The sequence below is a fragment of the Schistocerca americana genome, chromosome 8 (genome assembly GCF_021461395.2).
Source record: "Schistocerca americana isolate TAMUIC-IGC-003095 chromosome 8, iqSchAmer2.1, whole genome shotgun sequence".
Lineage (NCBI taxonomy): Eukaryota > Metazoa > Arthropoda > Insecta > Orthoptera > Acrididae > Schistocerca > Schistocerca americana.
This window is the reverse complement of record NC_060126.1, coordinates 275,728,879-275,747,569: the sequence shown is the minus strand read 5'-3', so window position 1 is coordinate 275,747,569 and position 18,691 is coordinate 275,728,879. Positions and strand designations below refer to the sequence as shown.

Here is an 18,691-nt window from a genome sequence, read left to right as displayed (position 1 = left end):
ACAGCAGTCGCACATCCCACCACTGCTGCATAGTAAACCATACTCGGAACAACGTGTTTGGGAGAGAACTTTTATGCGGTGTATCGTCAAAATTATATATTTTCTGCATGTACACTTATAAATATGAAACAATCAAGAACAGCATTTTCGATTCAAAGGTTGCGCTCCTTCTCACGTCTATCAGTGATGGAAGAATAATAACGTTATCACAAAGTTAAAGCATATTTTACTTTAGTAGTATGGCATTTTCCCCTTCATCTCATATTCATAAAACTTGTCTCGTAATTCCAATAACTGGTGACAGAGTGCACAATCCTCGCCACGTTCTTTCCGAGATGGATACGGCTTATTTAAACGCATGCGCTATCTTTTTAATAGAAAACGCTGCAGTGGAGCACTCGTCTCCATGGACAGAGACATTGTGGTACCCACTTCGTCCTTGGAGGTCAAAATCTAACCTATTTCATACATCGAATAGGTTCTAATCTAACCCAACCTCCTCGATCCCATCAAAAACCGACGAATGAGATCGGACGCACAGTGACCAAGCTGTCGGCCGATGTTATCGGGCAACCTTTGGCGACGGCGTCTGACGACCGTCGTCGGTGACACTGAATGTAGCCTTAAAGATCGAATCTTTGCTGCGTTTCTCTCACTGCCAACTTACCCAACTACCACAGGGAATTGATTCACTCCTTTAAATACCCCGAGCTAGCTTTAACTTGTTTTTATGCGTTCTTGGAGACCATCGTATTAATTATTCATTGCACCTAAACTCGTACGAATTTCTCTGTTAATGGTCACAACCAAAAACATAATTGAGCTCCGTAAAACTATATTGATTCGAGTGTCACCGTTAACTTACTCCAACCGTTATGTATATTACAATCCGACTACTGGGAACACGATGTCTGTTTCACGTCTACACTAGAAACCTAGACACTATAAACTCAGATCTGAGATCAAGCAGCGTAAATCCACAGGAAGCATTGGACCTTTAGAAATGGCGTGCATTGACCCAAAAAGCGGACCCTACTTAAACAGGGCGGCGCTAAGAAGTAGCAGTTTTCCATTACCAACAAAAAATCTGATTTAGGTCGAAAAACAGATTTCAGAAGTTGGTCAATATCATGATTGTCTAGTTTTTTTGGTTCCTTGAATGAAGTGGTGTAAAATTCCACTGCTACACTACTGAAAAATTATTGACTTTTGATCTGTTTCTCAGTAACAGTGAACTGAATACGTCTATATTAAAAGAGCTGTATATGTCTTGTAAAATGGCACCAAGCAGACAATGGTCCGAAAGAGGTATTTATTATAACCAGAAATTTGTGAATATTACAATGCTGTGGATGAAGTATAATCACATTTTGTCAGAAATGATTTTAAAGTTTTGTCTCTAGAATACAATTCTTTGAAATGGTAGGTCGATATCTGTATGGTGTGAGAGTTAGCAATTGTCCTTAAATAATGAAAAGTGTGAGGTCATCCACATGAGTGTTAAAAGAAAATCTTTAAATTTCGGTTACAAAACAGATCAATCACATCTACAGGCTGTAAATTGAAATAAATATTGAAATTACAATAATGACCAATCTAAATTTGAAAGGACACATAGAAAATGTTGTGGGGAAGGTGGGCCAAAGACTGTTGTCTATTGCAGAACACTCAGAAGATGCAACAGATCTACAAAAGACACTGCCTACACTTATGCTTGTCTGCCCTCTTTTGGAGTACTGCTGTTCAGGGAGGGATCCTTGCCAGACAGAATTAATGGAGTACATCAGAAAAGTTCAAAGAAGAGTAGCAAGTTTTGTATTACTGAGAAATAGGGGAGAGAGTGTCATGGAACCAAGACAGGATTTGGGGTGAACATAATTAAAACAAAGGTGTTTCTCACTGCAGCGGGATCTTCTTATGAAATTTCAATCACAAACTTTCTCCTTCGAATGCAAAAATATTTTGTTGACACCAACTGCATAGGGAGAAACGATCATCATAATAAAATAAAGGAAATCAGTACTCACATAAATATATAGGTGTTCATTTATTCCACATGTTGTCTGGGAGTGAAATAATAGAGGATTATTGTGAAGGTGGTTCGATGAACCCACTGCCAGGAACTTAAGTGTGGTTTCCACAGAGTACTGATGTAGATGCATACTATTCACGAAGTATAATATGACAAAAGAAAGAAACTGCACCTTGCTTCTAAATCATCCTCAAAAATCAGTAGGTACAAGGAAATCTATGGGTCCATTGAAGAGTTTATGAACCAAGTACATTTCACAGTAATGGCATCTGGCAACCATCCATTACTAGTGAACTTCAGTCTTTAACTCTAGTATGTACTGCCCTATACCCCACTTAAACCATGATGTGCTCCCCCCCCCCCCTCTCTCTCTCTCTCTCCACACACGCACGCACACACCTCTCTCTCTCTCTACACACACACACACACACACACACACACACACACACACACACACACACACAGAGAGAGAGAGAGAGAGAGAGAGAGAGAGAGAGACAGAGAGAGAGAGAGAGAGAGACAGAGAGAGAGAGAGAGATTAATTAATTCTCTTTATTTATCCTAAGCAATGATGTGACCTATATTTTCCATAACACAATTCTTTTTTCTGCTGTCAAATGAATAAATATTAAATAAGCAACATCAAAATATTGTAGAGCCGTTTAACAAGTATCAGGTACTAACTATTTTGCTAGTTTGAGACACGGTGTCTTATGTGCTGCTCTGACTTTCACTCTGGAATTACCTGGATATCAGTTATTTTCTTTCTACTACCCTAAAAAACTCGGATGCTAATTATTGAGCAATTTTGTCTACTATTTCATCATAACTAGTTATTTTCATTTATTTGATTGTTTATAAGTGAGACCTGCACACATCCGATATGCACACATTGGATTAGCCACAACTGGTAATAGACTAATGCACTTAAGCATAAACAACTTAGGTGGAAGAGAAATTGGTTTTGTCCTTTTTAGTACAAGAATATCATTTTAGAATGTTTCATTGAGACTCCAAGTATTGTTTGCCCACAAATAGCTTTTATGCAATAGTCAGCTGGATGTCGGTACCCTACACTACTTGCAGTCTTCTAAATCATTTTTCTTTTTATTATTTTTTGAAAATTTTCTATTTACTTTGATGTCAAAATTACTTACTTGTATTTGAGACTGTGTAACTATGGTTAGATGGAAAGCCTTACAATTGAATATATGCTATGTGCTGCTTCACATAGTTGTTTGAAGTGTACAGTGCTCATTATTCACATTGAAGGGTTAATTAAAGGAATAGTATCTTCAAAATGTGACCACATACATATTGCTCTTATTATCTGTGTCTCTACAATGTGTGTGCTGTCAGTGTCATGTCCCTGCAGCACAAAAATGCTTATGGCTTGTTTTTATTTTCTCACATTTAAGATGAGAATTATTTACAGCAAATGTGTACTTGATGGCATCATTCACAGCACCTTTTCATCAGTGCTTTCTGATTGATATTTGTCATTTTCTGATAAGTTTCTTAAGTTATGTTAAGTATGACAATTCGAATACAGAAGCAACAGGATCTGGCCAGACTTCTTGACTATTTAATAAGATCTAGTTACAATCTGAAAATGTTCTGGATAGTGTCTGATGCATTTTCAGCACACCAGGTCGTCAACGTGGAGGATCCACAAATATCATTTCTGCGCTACTTATTGCCTCAACAACTAGTGAGTAGTAGTGCAATAACGTCCACGAAGTTCAACATGATTCAGCATGGATAAAATAACATTAATGGAATGGGCCCTAGAACAATATTCGAACTCTGATTCAGTCCTTACAAGGAACATGCTCTTTCTATGTCAACACTAGAGTGTATCTTTCGAATTCAAAGCATAAGCAAAATGCGATTTTTTGGTTTCTGTTTTAAGTAGATTTAGACTCACACGGTGTGAACGGCAACTGTAAAACAACGCTTCTTGTATTGCCATAATGATGAGCAGATATGAAATCTTTTCTGGAATTGTGTGTGGTTTACATAATTGCGTTCGATGCGTTGACAGGAAGCACCAATTTAAATGTCAAATATTCCCTGGAGAGTAAAGAAAAATTCAAAACTGAAAGTGGGATTTGAGTGTAATATTACAGGAGGGGAGTAATTTATGTTAAACCCACGTCGGATACCATATGGGAAAATGGAAACATAATATGCGATATATGTAGCACAGAAACTCGACACTAACTTCTTACATTACTTATGCGATGCTCCGAGCACCAGTATTAAATTTATAAGGTACAGTTTCCTTGTTTCTTTCTTCCTTTTTTTTTTTTTTTTTTTTTTTTTTTTTTTTTTTTTTTCGAACTACTGAATCGTCGACTACCGCATTATTTGTACATGCGATAATAATCTTATTCTGAAATGGAATTAAAACGACAGTTACGTTTCCGATAGTATTTAATTGCGGTGCTACGACAATGCGATTGTAGTTGTCTTAAAACACCGGTACTTATTTTCAGTTGACGTGTAGCCTGGTAGGGAAGGTTTCCTATTTTGTTTTCGACAACGTCCCTGATATGGTCAGAGAACCTGACATGCAAAGAATATATTTTTGGCATATATACTTACAGTCTTCTGTTTCTTGATAATTTCCTTCTCCTCGGGCATTCTGCTGTGCCTTGTCGCCTACAAGCTTTCACAACAGAAGTAAAACCTGCCGTCGAATTAACTGCTTAGAAGTTGTTTTCAGACAAAGGTTTACCGTGGTTAAAAAAACGAATCGATGTTGTTTTACAGAAATTTTATTAAGAAAGAGACCAAAAAAATACTGGCAATACAACGTGACAATATCCGCACCATAAACAATGTTACCGCACTTGTTTACTTCACGGAGACTGTCAATTGTTCTATAGTAATGCCATCTTGATAATGGTACCTGTTGAAAGATGACTTTCGAGTTTCGACAGTTAGTTCTGTGTTTTAGAGGTTGTGGGTAGTATTTGTACGTAAACTAGCTGAGGTGTCAGTACATGTTCGCTTACGATGGCAAAGTATTTTAAAGCGTTGCATCCACGTTTATTAAGAGGAAGTTTCAGGATACAGCAAAGATGTATGTCTAAATACTACCCTATTGACGAAAATGTTTACGGCCTTAACGCAGAACAGAGAGAGGTGTGTGTATTTTTTTCTTCGCCTCTAAAACGTGGTGTATGGTGTATGAAACATTCGTTTGCGCGTAAAACCGTACTCAGTGCAATAAATTTAAGTCTACGTATCGTATAGGTCCTACAGCTGTGTAACATATTGTGAAAGGAAATGTCATTATCTGTTTACAAATGCTTGATACCGGTACTTGTATTGAATAAATCCATAACTAAATAGTTTTGTAAGTTCTATATACTAACAACAAATTATGCTTAGTCGTAATCTAGCGGCACTGGTAATTTTAGGGGAATACTTGTATGTGTATTAGAAGCTAACTAAAAGACCAACTGCTTCTTCTTGTATCCTACCCATCTGCCGCTTTTATATAAATACTTGAGCCATTATACAGATTACTATCACCTGTGAATATACTGACGCAGCCAAGAACTAACACAAATTGTAGAGAACACAGAATTTACGTTTTTGAGTCCAACCAGTCTGAAACTTGTAGATAGAGTAGCTACCATACTCTATTCGATTGCACAAAATTTACAATATGGAGCCAAAAAAATTGTAGTAAGAGTGGCTGCCATATTATATGCTAATTTTTTTTTTTTTTTTTTTTTTTTAAATATGTAAGGGATTTTCAGTTTCCTGCCTGATATCTACTGGTAACTTTTAATAGACTTTTACGTTGTAGTACAAAACTCCATTCCATTCCTAGACACAGCTCGTATTTTTGCTGCTATTAGTCCTGTTGTAGTTCTGCATACATACAGAAGCAGAAGAGATGGTAAACAAAATTCTTTTAACTATCATTGATTGGTTTTCTGTGAATGGCCTAGCCCTCAATTTGTATTCAGTTCTGCATATCTAGGGGTACTACACCAATTATAACATGTGGCGAGGAAATAATAAATAGGGTGGAAACTTCAAAATTCATAGATGTCCATATTGATGAGAATTTAAATTGGGTAAAGCACATTTTGGATTTCATAAAATAACTTAGTTTGCCCACATTTGCACTTAGAATCATTGCAAATCTTGAGGGGAGAGAAATCAGTAAGTTGGTATATCGTGCATATTTTGATTCAGTAATGTCATATGGAATGTTGTTCTGGGGCAAATCATCTTTAAAAAAGTAAGTATTTATTGCCAAAAATGTTTTGTAAGAATAACATGTGATGTTCACTCAAAATCATCGTGTGGACGTTTGCACAAAAAGGGGCACACAATAATGCAGCAGAATTTTTTTATTACTTACCTAGTGATATAAAATGTCTGACAGACAGCGAAATAACATATGAAAAAAGTCTGAGAAAGTTTCTCCTTAACAGCTCCTTCTATTCTGTAGAAGAATTTCTATTACCATTATGTAGAAAAGGTGGTGGGTAGGAATTACTAACTACCAGCTGTAAAATGACTCGTTCCACATCATTGTTGTGTATCACAACAAATTATACATTGAACATGGAACTAAGTAGGCCTAACTGTAAATTGCTGAGTCCATCTTAAGCACAAATACCATTGAGTAATGTATGTAAGTCTGTAAAGAGGCCTCAGCAAAATGTTTAGTTATCTTTACCAAATAATCTTTTTGCATTTTTCTGTAGAGTGAATACTTATTGCACATTAGCTGCTTTCCCCCAGAATATTATGCTATAGGACAGTATTAAGTGTAAGTATGCTGTCTTCCCTTGTTTACTTTACGACAACTTCTGGGATATGTTACACTTCAGTTCAAACATCCATGCTGAGAGGCCTTGGTTGAGATGTGAAAATATTGCCTGATATTTCGTCTCAGGCTGCAGAAGACATCTTCAGAAGTCAAATGGCAAGTGCGTCAGGGGCTCCTGAATTTTTGACACTGGATGCTCGATTATCTCTGACTGTTACCATCAGTCCCGATTAAAAGTAATTGATTGTTATTCTGTTGATGCAAAGGTGCCATCCATGTTTTATCCAACTTATCGTCTTCTCTCCTATTAAAAGTATAATGGTGCTTTTAAATTACTGTGTCCTTTCTATATGTGTGCTCATGACAATGTTTTGTCTTTTCTAAAATGCTAGTCTCACTGAATAATATTTTGTTGTTTCCATCTCGGAAAACATTTCGCTGTGTGGCTGATTTGTCAGTTAGACCCCAGACAGTAGTTCCTGTTTGTGTTTTGCAGATGGTGTTGACATGTCTTTTTGTGCTTCCAAAGTGTATTTGTCCGCAACTACACAGAATTTTATATATCCCAGGTAACATTAGTGAATGCTGTACATCTTTTGCTGTTCTTGAGCATTCTTATTTTGTTGGTGAGTAAGATCATTTCAACTCCATGTTTGGCCAATACTTTCTCAACACAATTTGTAATCTTGTTAACAGAAGAGAGAAGAACTTTCCTTGTTGGTGGCTGTTGTTCCTCACTAGTCCTTGCATTTTCTCTTCTGTGACAAAGTGTTTAATCCACCTCCCTACAGGAGTAACTGTTTCTCTGGAAAACCAACTATAAGTGATTCAGCTCATTATGTAAATAAACTGGCTGCAAATTTTTGTTGGTCCTGTCCATGAAGATTTTAATTACACCTCTTTTTTTCCTTGGGTGATGGATGGTTTTCTCATGGAGGTGTCTATCAGTGTGTGTCATTTTCATATACACTTCCTGGCCAAATTTGCCCTATTGTGAATGCAGTAGGCTCACCTTACCATGTCAGCTATCTCACCTTATTGAAGCAACTCTTATGTTGGTAAATCTGTCAGTTGTATTAAAAACTCTTGTGTGTTTTGTTGAAGAGACGTAAACATGGCCCTGAGTGATATTCTAGGCAGTTTTGATATTATGTCCCTCAGCTTTTTGTGATTTCCCCAAATTTTTAAAGTGAATGTTAGTATGGTTCCTCTGAAAAGCTCCAACTTAGACGACGACAACCACCACCACCACCACCACCACCGCAGAGATAACAACAACAACAACAACAACAACTACTACTACTACTACTACTACTACTACTACTACTACATTAAAATTGACACACATCCTTGACACAGAAGAAAGTATCTGAGCAAATCATGCTAAAGAAATCTCTATATACTAGTCTAATATTTAAGCTTATTGCCATCAGCGCTCCTGCTAGGAATGGTATGATCATGCAGAATTTCTTCTTACGGCACTGTTAGAGCATGATCTGACTATAATTACTACTCAAGTAAACAGCAACGCTGAGCTAAATCCGAGATCTCTGTCTGAAATCGTCTCTTTGGGGAATCTAGTTACTGCTTTGTTACTTTGCAGCTGCTGTGTAATACAGTCAAAACTAGTCATTAGGAGAAATGTAACTAGAATTATTATATTTTAGCAACGGTTTTATCATTGCTTTTTTTTTGCAAAATTAAAACTTACATATACATCAATTTCAGATTGGCTACTTCAGCCTCAAAAGTAAAAAAAAATCACGAGGATCAATTTATTGACTTACTCCTTCCATTATAACAAAGACTGAGTATAAATGTGTTTTTTATATAAGTTAAAATTAAAGCATCCTTAGTCACATAAAAACATTTATTACAATGGTGACCAGATTCAGTCTATTTGTAGACCATTTTTAGACTCTTCTCCAGTGGCGGCAACTGGAGATGATGAAGGGAGCAGGTAAACAAGCAATTGGCGTTTGTTGCTCGACGGTTGGTACCTGCTCCGTTCCACGACTGGAAAAGGGTCTGAAGACGGTCTACAAATGGACCGAAACTGGTTACAATTGTAATAAATTTTTTTATGGGATCGAGACACTTTTAATTTGTAACTGTATAAAAAATTTTGCACTGAAATCACAGTTCTTCCGGTGGTGATTGCAACAATTATTAACATACGGATCTGCCTTACAAAATAGTGCTCCATACTCCATCATCATTCTTGAAGTAATCAGTGGGAATGAAGCTAAGAGTTATTTTCCTAGAACAATCATTTACACATTTAACAATAAAATATAGTTAAAAATACTAGTCACTAACAGTTGGTTTAAATTTTATCTAAAAAATTAATAAATAGATTTGTAACAAATCCCAAATAAATATTAATTGTTAATAAAATACATACAAGGTCCAAAATATATTAATACACACTGAGGTGACAAAAGTTGTGGGATGGTTCCTAATATTGTACCTGACCTCATTTTTTCCGGCATAGTGCAGCAACTAGACACATGGCAAGGACACAGGAAGTTGTTGAAAGTCTCCTATAGAAATATTCAGCCATGCTTCCTCTATAGTCATCCATAACTGCGCAACTGTTGCTAGTGTAGGATGTTGCATACAAACTTACCTTTGGATTATATCCCATAAAAGTTTGCTGGGATTCATGTTGGGCAATGTGGGTGGCCAAATCATTCACTCTAATTGTCAAGAATATTCTTCAAACCAATCATGAATGACTGTGGCTTGGTGACGTGGTTATTATCATGGGAACAAGAAGTCTATGAATGGCTGTAAATGATCTCCAAATAGCCAAACGTAACCGTTTCCAGTCAATGGTCAGTTCAGTTGGACCTGAGGACTCAGTCCATTCCATGTAACCACAGCCCACACCATTATGGAGCCATCATCAGCTTACATAGTGCCTTCTTGACAACTTGGAACCGTAGGTCACTGGAGTATGTGACACGTTCAAACCCAAACATCAGCTCTTACCAAGTGAAGTCACGAATCATTTGAACAGGCCCTGGTTTTCTAGTCATCTAGGGTCCAACCGATATGCCCACAAGCCCAGGAAAGGCACTGCAAGTAATGTCATATTGTTAGCATAGCCACTTGTATTGGTCCTCTGCTGCCATAGCCCATTAACGCCACACCACATTTTGCTGCAATATCCTAGCTGATATGTTTATCATATGTTCCACATTGATTTCTGCAGTTATTTCATGCAGTGTTGCTTGTCTGTTATCTCTGACATCTCCAGACAAATGCCACTGGTCTTGGTTGTTAAGTGAAGATAATCGGCCACTGTGTTGACCATGATAGAGGTAAGCCTGAGATTTGGTATTTTTGGCACAGTCTTGACACTGTGGATCTCAGAATATTGAATACCCTAATGATTTCTGAAATGGAAAGTCCCATGTGTCTTGCTTCTACTACCATTTCGTGTTCAAAGTCTGTTAATTCCCGTCATGTGGCCATAATCACATTGGAAACCTTTTCACATGAATCACCTGAGTAGAAATGACAGCTCTGCCAGTGCTCCGCCCTTTTATGCTTCATGTACGTGACACTGCACTATGCATAGGTACAGGTCGCTATCCCTTGACTTTCGTCATCTCAGTATATTCCTTCCATGCAAGAACATATTATTGCCCAAATTGTTCTTAAATGTCGGCAGAGTTCTGCTACATGTGCGCACCATCACCCGACCGTGTCTGCTCCGCTTACATACTTTTGTTACCATGTCAAGTGCACGCAACACCACCACGCGGCATTCAGTGTTGTGTTGGGCAGTGGTCATATTGTTTTGGCTTATCAGTGTGTATTCTTAAGATGGTGTTATTGAGGAACTTTGAATTTTTTTTTTTTTTTTTTTTTATATCATTATCCGTTGCTGAGACCCATAGGTTCAAATTTACCTTATGTACACATGAGGCTTAAATGTAGTTTTAACTGATGTAGAGAGCACATGGCAAAGGTTCTGGGGTCATCGCAAGGGTTCTGAGGTCACTGTACTGTTCTTAGTCGCCATTTTTCCACCAGTGAAACTTTTGACACACTATCTCTCTATAGTGGGCACTTCACACCTATACAGGATGTCTTGACTTGGAAATCATTATATGGTGCCACCTGATGGTGTAAGGACCTTGCAGAAAATTATTTTGTCTTATGAAATTCTTTGTACTTACAAATTAAACACCTCATTTTGTGGTATACTGTAGGCAGAGGCGATTCTAGAAGTCAGTCAAGGGGGGGTGGGCTAATTGGGCGGGGGGGGGGGGGGGGAATTGGAATATCGTTTAACAAAAGGAGAGTCCTCCACTGACAAATTGGTAAAATTTGGAGTTACTTCAAGTAGTTTTTGGTAACTGTCTAGGAGTTCGGGGTTAAAAAAAAAAATAATAATAATAATAAATTACGTAAACCATAAAAAAAGGTGAAATTACAATAAATAAATTTTCATTAATTTTCTGGATACAGAAGATGATGTGACTTCCCAAACGAAAGCGCTGGCATGTTGATAGACACACAAACATACACATAAAATTCAAGCTTTCGCAACCAATGGTTGCTTCATCAGGAAAGAGGGAAGGAGAGGGAAAGACGAAAGGATGTGGGTTTTAAGGGAGAGGGTAAGGAGTCATTCCAATCCCGGGAGCGGAAAGACTTACCTTAGGGGGGAAAAATGGACAGGTAGACACTCGCGCGTTCACACACACACACACACACACACACACACACACACACACACACACACACACACACACACACACACATCTATCCGCACATACACAGACACAAGCAGACATTTGTAAAGGCAAAGAGTTTGGGCAGAGATGTCGGTCGAGGCGGAAGTACAGAGGAAAAGATGTTGTTGAATGACAGGTGAGGTATGAGCAGCGGCAACTTGAAATTAGCGGAGGTTGAGGCCTGGTGGGTAATGAGAAGAGAGGATATACTGAAGGGCAAGTTCCCATCTCCGGAGTTCTGACAGGCTGGTGTTAGTGGGAAGTATCCAGATAACCCGGACGGTGTAACACAGTGCCAAGATGTGCTGGCCGTGCACCAAGGCATGTTTAGCCACAGGGTGATTCTCATTACCAACAAACACTGTCTGCCTGTGTCCATTCATGCGAATGGACAGTTTGTTGCTGGTCATTCCCACATAGAAAGCTTCACAGTGTAGGCAGGTCAGTTGGTAAATCACGTGGGTGCTTTTACCCATGGCTCTGCCTTTGATCGTGTACACCTTCCGGGTTGAGGGACTGGAGTAGGTGGTGGTGGGAGGGTGCATGGGACAGGTTTTACCCTGGGGGCGGTTTCAAGGGTAGGAGCCAGAGGGTAGGTTGGTTGGTTGTTTTTAGGGGAAGGAGACCAGACAGCGTGGTCATCGGTCTCATCGGATTAGGGAAGGATGGGGAAGGAAGTCGGCCGTGCCCTTTCAGAGGAACCATCCTGGCATTTGCCTGGAGTGATTTAGGGAAATCACGGAAAACCTAAATCAGGATGGCCGGACGCGGGATTGAACCGTCGTCCTCCCGAATGCGAGTCCAGTGTGCTAACCACTGCGCCACTTCGCTCGGTCAGAGGGTAGGGAAGGTGGTTTGGGGATTTCATAGGGACGAACCAAGAGGTTACGAAGGTTAGGTGGACGGCGGAAAGACACTCTTGGTGGAGTGGGGAGGATTTCATGAAGGATGGATCTCATTTCAGAGCAGGATTTGAGGAAGTCGTATCCCTGCTGGAGAGCCACATTCAGAGTCTGATCCAGTCCCGGAAAGTATCCTGTCACAAGTGGGGCACTTTTGTGGTTCTTCTGTGGAAGATTCTGAGTTTGAGGGGATGAGGAAGTGGCTCTGGTTATTTGCTTCTGTACCAGGTTGGGAGGGTAGTTGTGGGAGGCGAAAGCTGTTTACAGGTTGTTGGTGTAATGGTTCAGGGATTCAGTACTGGAGCAGATTCATTTGCCAAGAACAGCTAAGCTATAGGGAAGGGACCGTTTGATATGGATTGGGTGGCAGCTGTCATAATGGAGGTACTGTTGCTTGTTGGTGGGTAATATGATTAATGTGAGGGGGGGGGGGCGAGCTAGCTATAGGCGCCCCCCCCCCCCCCCCCCTCCTCCTACCATGGCCCCTGACTGTAGGTGTAGCCTAGAAATGTTGTGCATTTTTAAGTAAAGGTGACTTGTGTTGGACGTGTAATGATTTTGTGTTAACCATATATTATGCGTACTTATTTGTTGGTTTTTATGTGCCAGTGTGTGTCTGTCTGTTGAAATACATAAATAAATTTTTATTCTTCATTGACTTACAGAATTTGTTTTACATGAGCTGCACACCCTTCTGTAACAGGAAATAAAGGGAACAGGATGAAAAAAAAAATCCTGTTTAAGCACAAAAAAAAGGTGAATATGCTCGTCTTTCAAAGGGTGTGGCGGAAAAGTGGGGAATCAGCTGCCTCATTACTCCTTCCGCACCAAAAATTTTGGCATGTGAATGTATTCTCACTTTTTTGTGCTAAAAGAAAGTAGCAGAGAGACAGTGCCAGTGGAAGAACAGGAGTGAGGAGACAGTGATGGTGGGAGAGGGAAAGTGGCAGTGAAAGAGAAAGAGAGGAGGATGAAGACAGTAGCAGTGGGTAGAGATAGTTGCAGTGGGATTAAAAGAGAGAGGGAACAATGGAAATGACAAATAAGATGAGTGGAGACCATATTTAGGCCTGGGCAGTGTCTGGACTCCCACATCCATTCCCCCACCTACCCGCGAGCTTTAACATGAAAAAAAATTTGCCCTCTTTCCTTACACTCGCATGTTAGAGTCTCCAGGTCTAGGTATCAGAACCTCGAGCAAACCTTCCTCAAGGACATGTGTAGAGAAAAGACAGTGGCGTTGAAGAGAAAGACGGTGGACTGTAAGTGAGAAAGAAAGGAATGTGGCAGTGAAAGAGAAAAATGATGGTACAAAAAGAATGGCAGTGGGAAAGAGAGAGAGAGAGAGAGAGAGAGAGAGAGAGAGAGAGAGAGAGAGAGAGAGAGGGGGGGGGGGGTGCGGAGACACATATAGGTGTGGCAGAGAGATGGAGATGCTGAGTATGAAGGCTTCACTATAGACAGAAACTTAGAAGAAAATTTAGAAATTGTGTGCTAAAAGAATGTGAACATCTTAGCATTCCAGAATTTTTGGTGAGGATGGGGAAATGAGGACTGAGGCAGCTGGTCCCCAACTTCATCAGTCTTTTAAAGATGAGCATATTTGGGTTTTTTGTGCTTTGGCAGCTGGTTAGAGCATATGAGTGAATTTTTATGAGGATAAGAATCACACTGCCATTTGCTTGAAATGATTCAGGAAAAACATAGAAACTCTAAGACAAGATGACCACACTCGATGCTTTTGAATATTAAGTCAGTGTGTTAACAGTTGAACTGACTCTTTCAATTGGTCCGTATTGTACAATGTCCTTCTGACCATACACAATTTGCACTAGATAATTTTTAAATTTCAGACAGACCAGTGGTGTGGAACGATACAGAATGCTGCAGGGAGTCCATTACTTGTTCTCGGATGACAGGTGCAGATATGTCTAGGTGTTATAATGTGCTTGGTACACAATATGCCAATTCTGCCTTGTGGTGGTTGTCTATGGTCGTCTGGAACTTTTATGTTGCTTGTGTCTTCCCTCGCGTTCCCATGCAGTCCAAGTCTGATCACTGCCATATTCCAATGCCCCACAAAACTGGATATTGGACGATATGATGAACTCACCAAATCCAGACCCATAATGAGGCCCCTTTCCTGCTCTGTCAGGTGCTGATAATGCTGTCTCACGTGAGTATGTATCATCTCCATGACCTTCAGTGATAATTCAGTATCTAAAGCTGTTCACGTAAATTACGTACCTTATGGGGTCTGATAACAACACTAATGCACTCTGGTGTCCATGTTTACCTGGCACAGAGTTGTAACTCTAATCATTTACATTTCTGCCAATGGTGTGCATCTGTACAAAGTTACATTAACATCCATCCAGGTCTTTCTGTGCTTCACTTTTCTTGTAAGGCAGTGTATATATGCCTTTAATGTTTCCAGGATTTAATGTTATTTCCTAAATAAGTGGATTACTTTGTTTTGTGTATTGATATTTTGTTCATTAATTTAGTCTTCTATAACCAAAAATTAACAAGCCCCTAACCCACACAGATAGTCATATGCGTTAAAGTGCTCACTTCTGGGACATGAGGAGGCATGCTGGCCCCAGATCTGATCTGCCTCATGGAATAACAATGGGAAGTAAGTGTGCCGGCCAGCCTGGATGTGGATTTTAGATGGTTTTCCACATCCATCAAAGTAAGTACTAGACTGGTCCCCACATCCCACCTCGGTTACGTGATGTGCAAACACTTTGAAAAAGTTGTAACATTTGACCATGCAGAATACTAAATGCAGACAGAAGCTGTACACAAATTCTTCCGTGGAGAAGACCTTGCAGTATCTTTAAAATATCTTTGGAAGTGACAATCCCATAATAGCTTACATAAGATACGGTAAGTACCATAGCAGTCCCGACGCGACATTGTCTTGATATAGGGTTCCGGAAAGGAACGAAAGATTAACGAATCTCATACCAGCTGTCAGATAAGTGATGATGGAGTAAAATTATAGATGTGTAAAACTTACAAATCTCTGTTATTTGTAGCTGTTTATCAAGAATATTTTATCACTAAATGATGTGCAAAAAATTTCATCAGTTTAGTTTATTTTCTGCCTTCTGTGATGATTAAAATATTTTTTGTGTTAAGAGTTTTTATTATTCTGTGAGTATCTAAAATTAGTCTTTGATTTTACCCTAGCTTCGCCAGACTGTCTTTAATTTTGTCCAGAAGGAACTTGCACCGAAGGCTGCAGAAATTGACAAGAAAAATGAATTTTCTGAAATGAGGGTAAGAAACAATCATATTTTTTTCAATAGTATGTTATATCAATTTTTGTTGTCCTATTTGTTTATGTGATAATGTTTGTAACCTTAGAGCAGACAGCTGCTTATTTTGCTAGTTTTGAATGTGGACCATTTTGCTTTTGTGTTTTCACTACAAGAAAATAAAAAAAATTATTGTACAGGAATTTTGGAAGAAGCTTGGTGACCTTGGAATGCTGGGTATGACAGTCCCTACAGAATTTGGAGGATCTGACCTGGGATATTTAAATCATGTTGTAGTTATGGAAGAAATATCACGTGGGAGTGCAGCAGTTGCTCTTAGTTATGGGGCACATTCGAATCTTTGTGTTAACCAAATCAACAAAAATGGTACACAAGAACAGAAAGCAAAATATCTTCCTAAGGTAATTATATTTTGCATCTAGGATGGTTTTGTGTTATAAACTGATCATATTTTGACAAGCTTGTAATGACAATCCAAATTGTTAGATATCCACATCTTTTGCTCACCAACATTAACTGATACTATAAGTTTTTTAAAAGAAGTCTTATTTATGTTACTTGTATTTATGACAGAAAATTTAGAGAACTGTTGAGTGGCCCGTTTTTTCATGAGATATGTTCAAAATATTATTTTTTAGGTTTGAATGCATCAACAGTTAGCCATAGAAAGTCAAAATACATGAAAGCTTTTAAGATCCTTTAATGTAGAAAAAGTGAAGAAAAGGTATAATAAAAATGGGATTTTTATAGTATTAGATAGCTAGGTCTTCCTAGGTCCCAAGCCAAGAGAAACACAGCAAGTTAAGATGAAATAGAAATTGAAAACATAATGATAAATTTTGCTTTTTTATCAGTGGATGTAGAATATACAGCAGTTTGGGTAAAGATGTCTGTTAGATGGAGACGGGTGACATGAAATCCAGAAGAAGTGAATTTGTTCTGATGCCCCACGGGATTGGGTCCCTGCCTGAACTCGGCCATCCTATCACTCCGGCCTTCTGAAGTTTAGGATGCCCACCCCCTCAATGTGGACATGCCACAAGGAACTACCCCAGTGGAGGAATAGGGAAGGGGATCCTACCTCCACGGAGCTGGGTTAATAATTGTGTATGGTGCCACAATCAAAGGCCAGGTACACGAGGAAACAGCAAATAATGGAGTAATTGAGAGAAGTTGGAAAGCAGAATTAGGATGAATTACACGGGAAGAAATGGAAATAGCTGTGAAGAAGATGAATGTGGGGCAAAGCCCCAGGACCTGATGAAGTGTCAGTGGACATGATAAGAGCAGCAGGTCCAGTGGGAATGCAATGACTGTATAGAGTACTATCAAGCGTGTGGAGAAATAGTACAATACCTGATGATTGGAGGAGAGAAGTCATTGTTCCCATCTTCAAAAAAAGGCTATAAAAGACTTTGTAAAAACTACAGAGGAATAATCCTTATGAGTCATACAGCCAAGACTTTTGAAAGAATTTTATTACATCGAATAAGTGAAAAGATAGAAAAGGAGCTGAGTGAAGAACAGCATGGGCTTAGGAAAGGAAGAAGCACGATCGACCTGATATTTTCTATCTGTCAACTAATGGTAAAAAGTTGGGAGTATAACAAAAGGGTGATAATGGTTTTTATAGACATAGAAAAGGCATATGACTCAGTTAACAAGGAAAGACTCTGGGAAGAAATGAAGAAGATAGATATAGAAGATGGACATATTAATGTAATAAAGACAATGTACAGAGGACACAATTGTAGAATTAGAACACCACTGGGAACTCTGAATACTTCGAAATAAGACAAGGACTTAAACAAGGAAGTATACTATCTCCTGCACTTTTTAATGTTGTGATGGAGCGAATGAAGAGGACAGTTAAAGATATAGTAAAAGAAGAAGACAAAAATACGATTTTTGCAGATGATATGGTAATATGGGGCAATAAAGAGGTAGATGTACAGTTACAACTTGATGCGTGGAAGGAGATAATGAAAAGGTATGGATTAAAAATAAATAAAGATAAGAGGGAAGTAATGGTAGTTGGAAGAGACAAAGGGATCAACGGAAATATTACTTTGAATGGAGAATCCCTCAAAGTGGTAGACAGTTTCGCTTATTTAGGGAGTGAAATATCTAGTGATGGAAGAATAACCAACGAAATTAATAGGAGGCTACAGAAGGGAGGCAATATCTACCAAACAATAAAACACCTGATTTGGAATAAGGAAGTTTCAGAAAAAGCAAAACTCCTTATGTATGAGCTATTACTTCCCTATTGTAACCCATGGAAGAGAAATATGGACAATGACAGAAAGGGATTGGAGCAGACTGCAATGCAAGCATGGGAAATGAAATTTCTCAGAGCAGTTAAGGAAAAAACGAGAATGGACAGAGTAAGGAATGTAGATATTAGAAAGCACCTTAAACAAGAAAGTATGAGGGGGGGGGGGGGCAGATTAAGATGATACGGGCATGTTAAGAGGATGCATGGGCAGACACTCCCCAAAATTGTGGAAGAACTAAAGATGGATGGAAAAAGACCTAGAGGGCACCCAAGAATACAGTGGAAAACAGGAATGAGAATATCTATGGAAAGGAGAGATGTGACCTGGCAGCAAGTGGAGGAAGAAAAGTGGTGGGAAGACAGAGCCAAATGGAGAGGACTCATCAGCACCCAGACCCGGTACTAGCTGGAGCGGGATCTGGATATAGATAGGTAGATAGATTATAGATCCAGCATCTGTTATGGTTTACTTCACCAAAGACAGTATTTGTGCCACCAAATACTGGTGGTGCTGTTTTGACCAAGTTGTCTACACTTGCCACTCTGGACAGGAAAGTGAATGGCTTGCACTTTACAGGTTTATCATAGAACTTACTTTTACCCCTTTTCAGAATGCACAACAATATTGCTTTGTGGCAGA

At 39.0% G+C, this 18,691-nt stretch overlaps 2 protein-coding genes across 4 annotated transcripts in view; one reads left to right on the top strand and one right to left on the bottom strand.

Moving 5' to 3' along the window:
- LOC124545815 (bifunctional 3'-phosphoadenosine 5'-phosphosulfate synthase) overlaps positions 1–4,889 on the bottom strand; it is a 361,076-nt gene extending 356,187 nt beyond the window's left edge. For 2 of the 3 annotated variants that reach the window (XM_047124764.1, XM_047124766.1), the window contains exon 1: positions 4,640–4,888. In XM_047124764.1, the coding sequence (XP_046980720.1) occupies positions 4,640–4,678 (39 nt within the window). In that variant the 5' untranslated portion in view covers positions 4,679–4,888. Of the gene's footprint in view, positions 1–4,639 lie in introns of all 3 variants that reach the window. The other variant, XM_047124762.1, reaches the window with a different exon arrangement.
- A 35-nt stretch (positions 4,890–4,924) lies between these two features.
- Positions 4,925–18,691, top strand: part of LOC124545824 (isovaleryl-CoA dehydrogenase, mitochondrial) — a 63,308-nt gene continuing 49,541 nt past the window's right edge. The window contains exons 1-3 of the mRNA XM_047124777.1: positions 4,925–5,182; positions 15,685–15,774; positions 15,953–16,174. Coding sequence (XP_046980733.1) covers positions 5,054–5,182; positions 15,685–15,774; positions 15,953–16,174 — 441 coding nt within the window. The 5' untranslated portion in view covers positions 4,925–5,053. The remainder of the gene's footprint in view (positions 5,183–15,684; positions 15,775–15,952; positions 16,175–18,691) is intronic.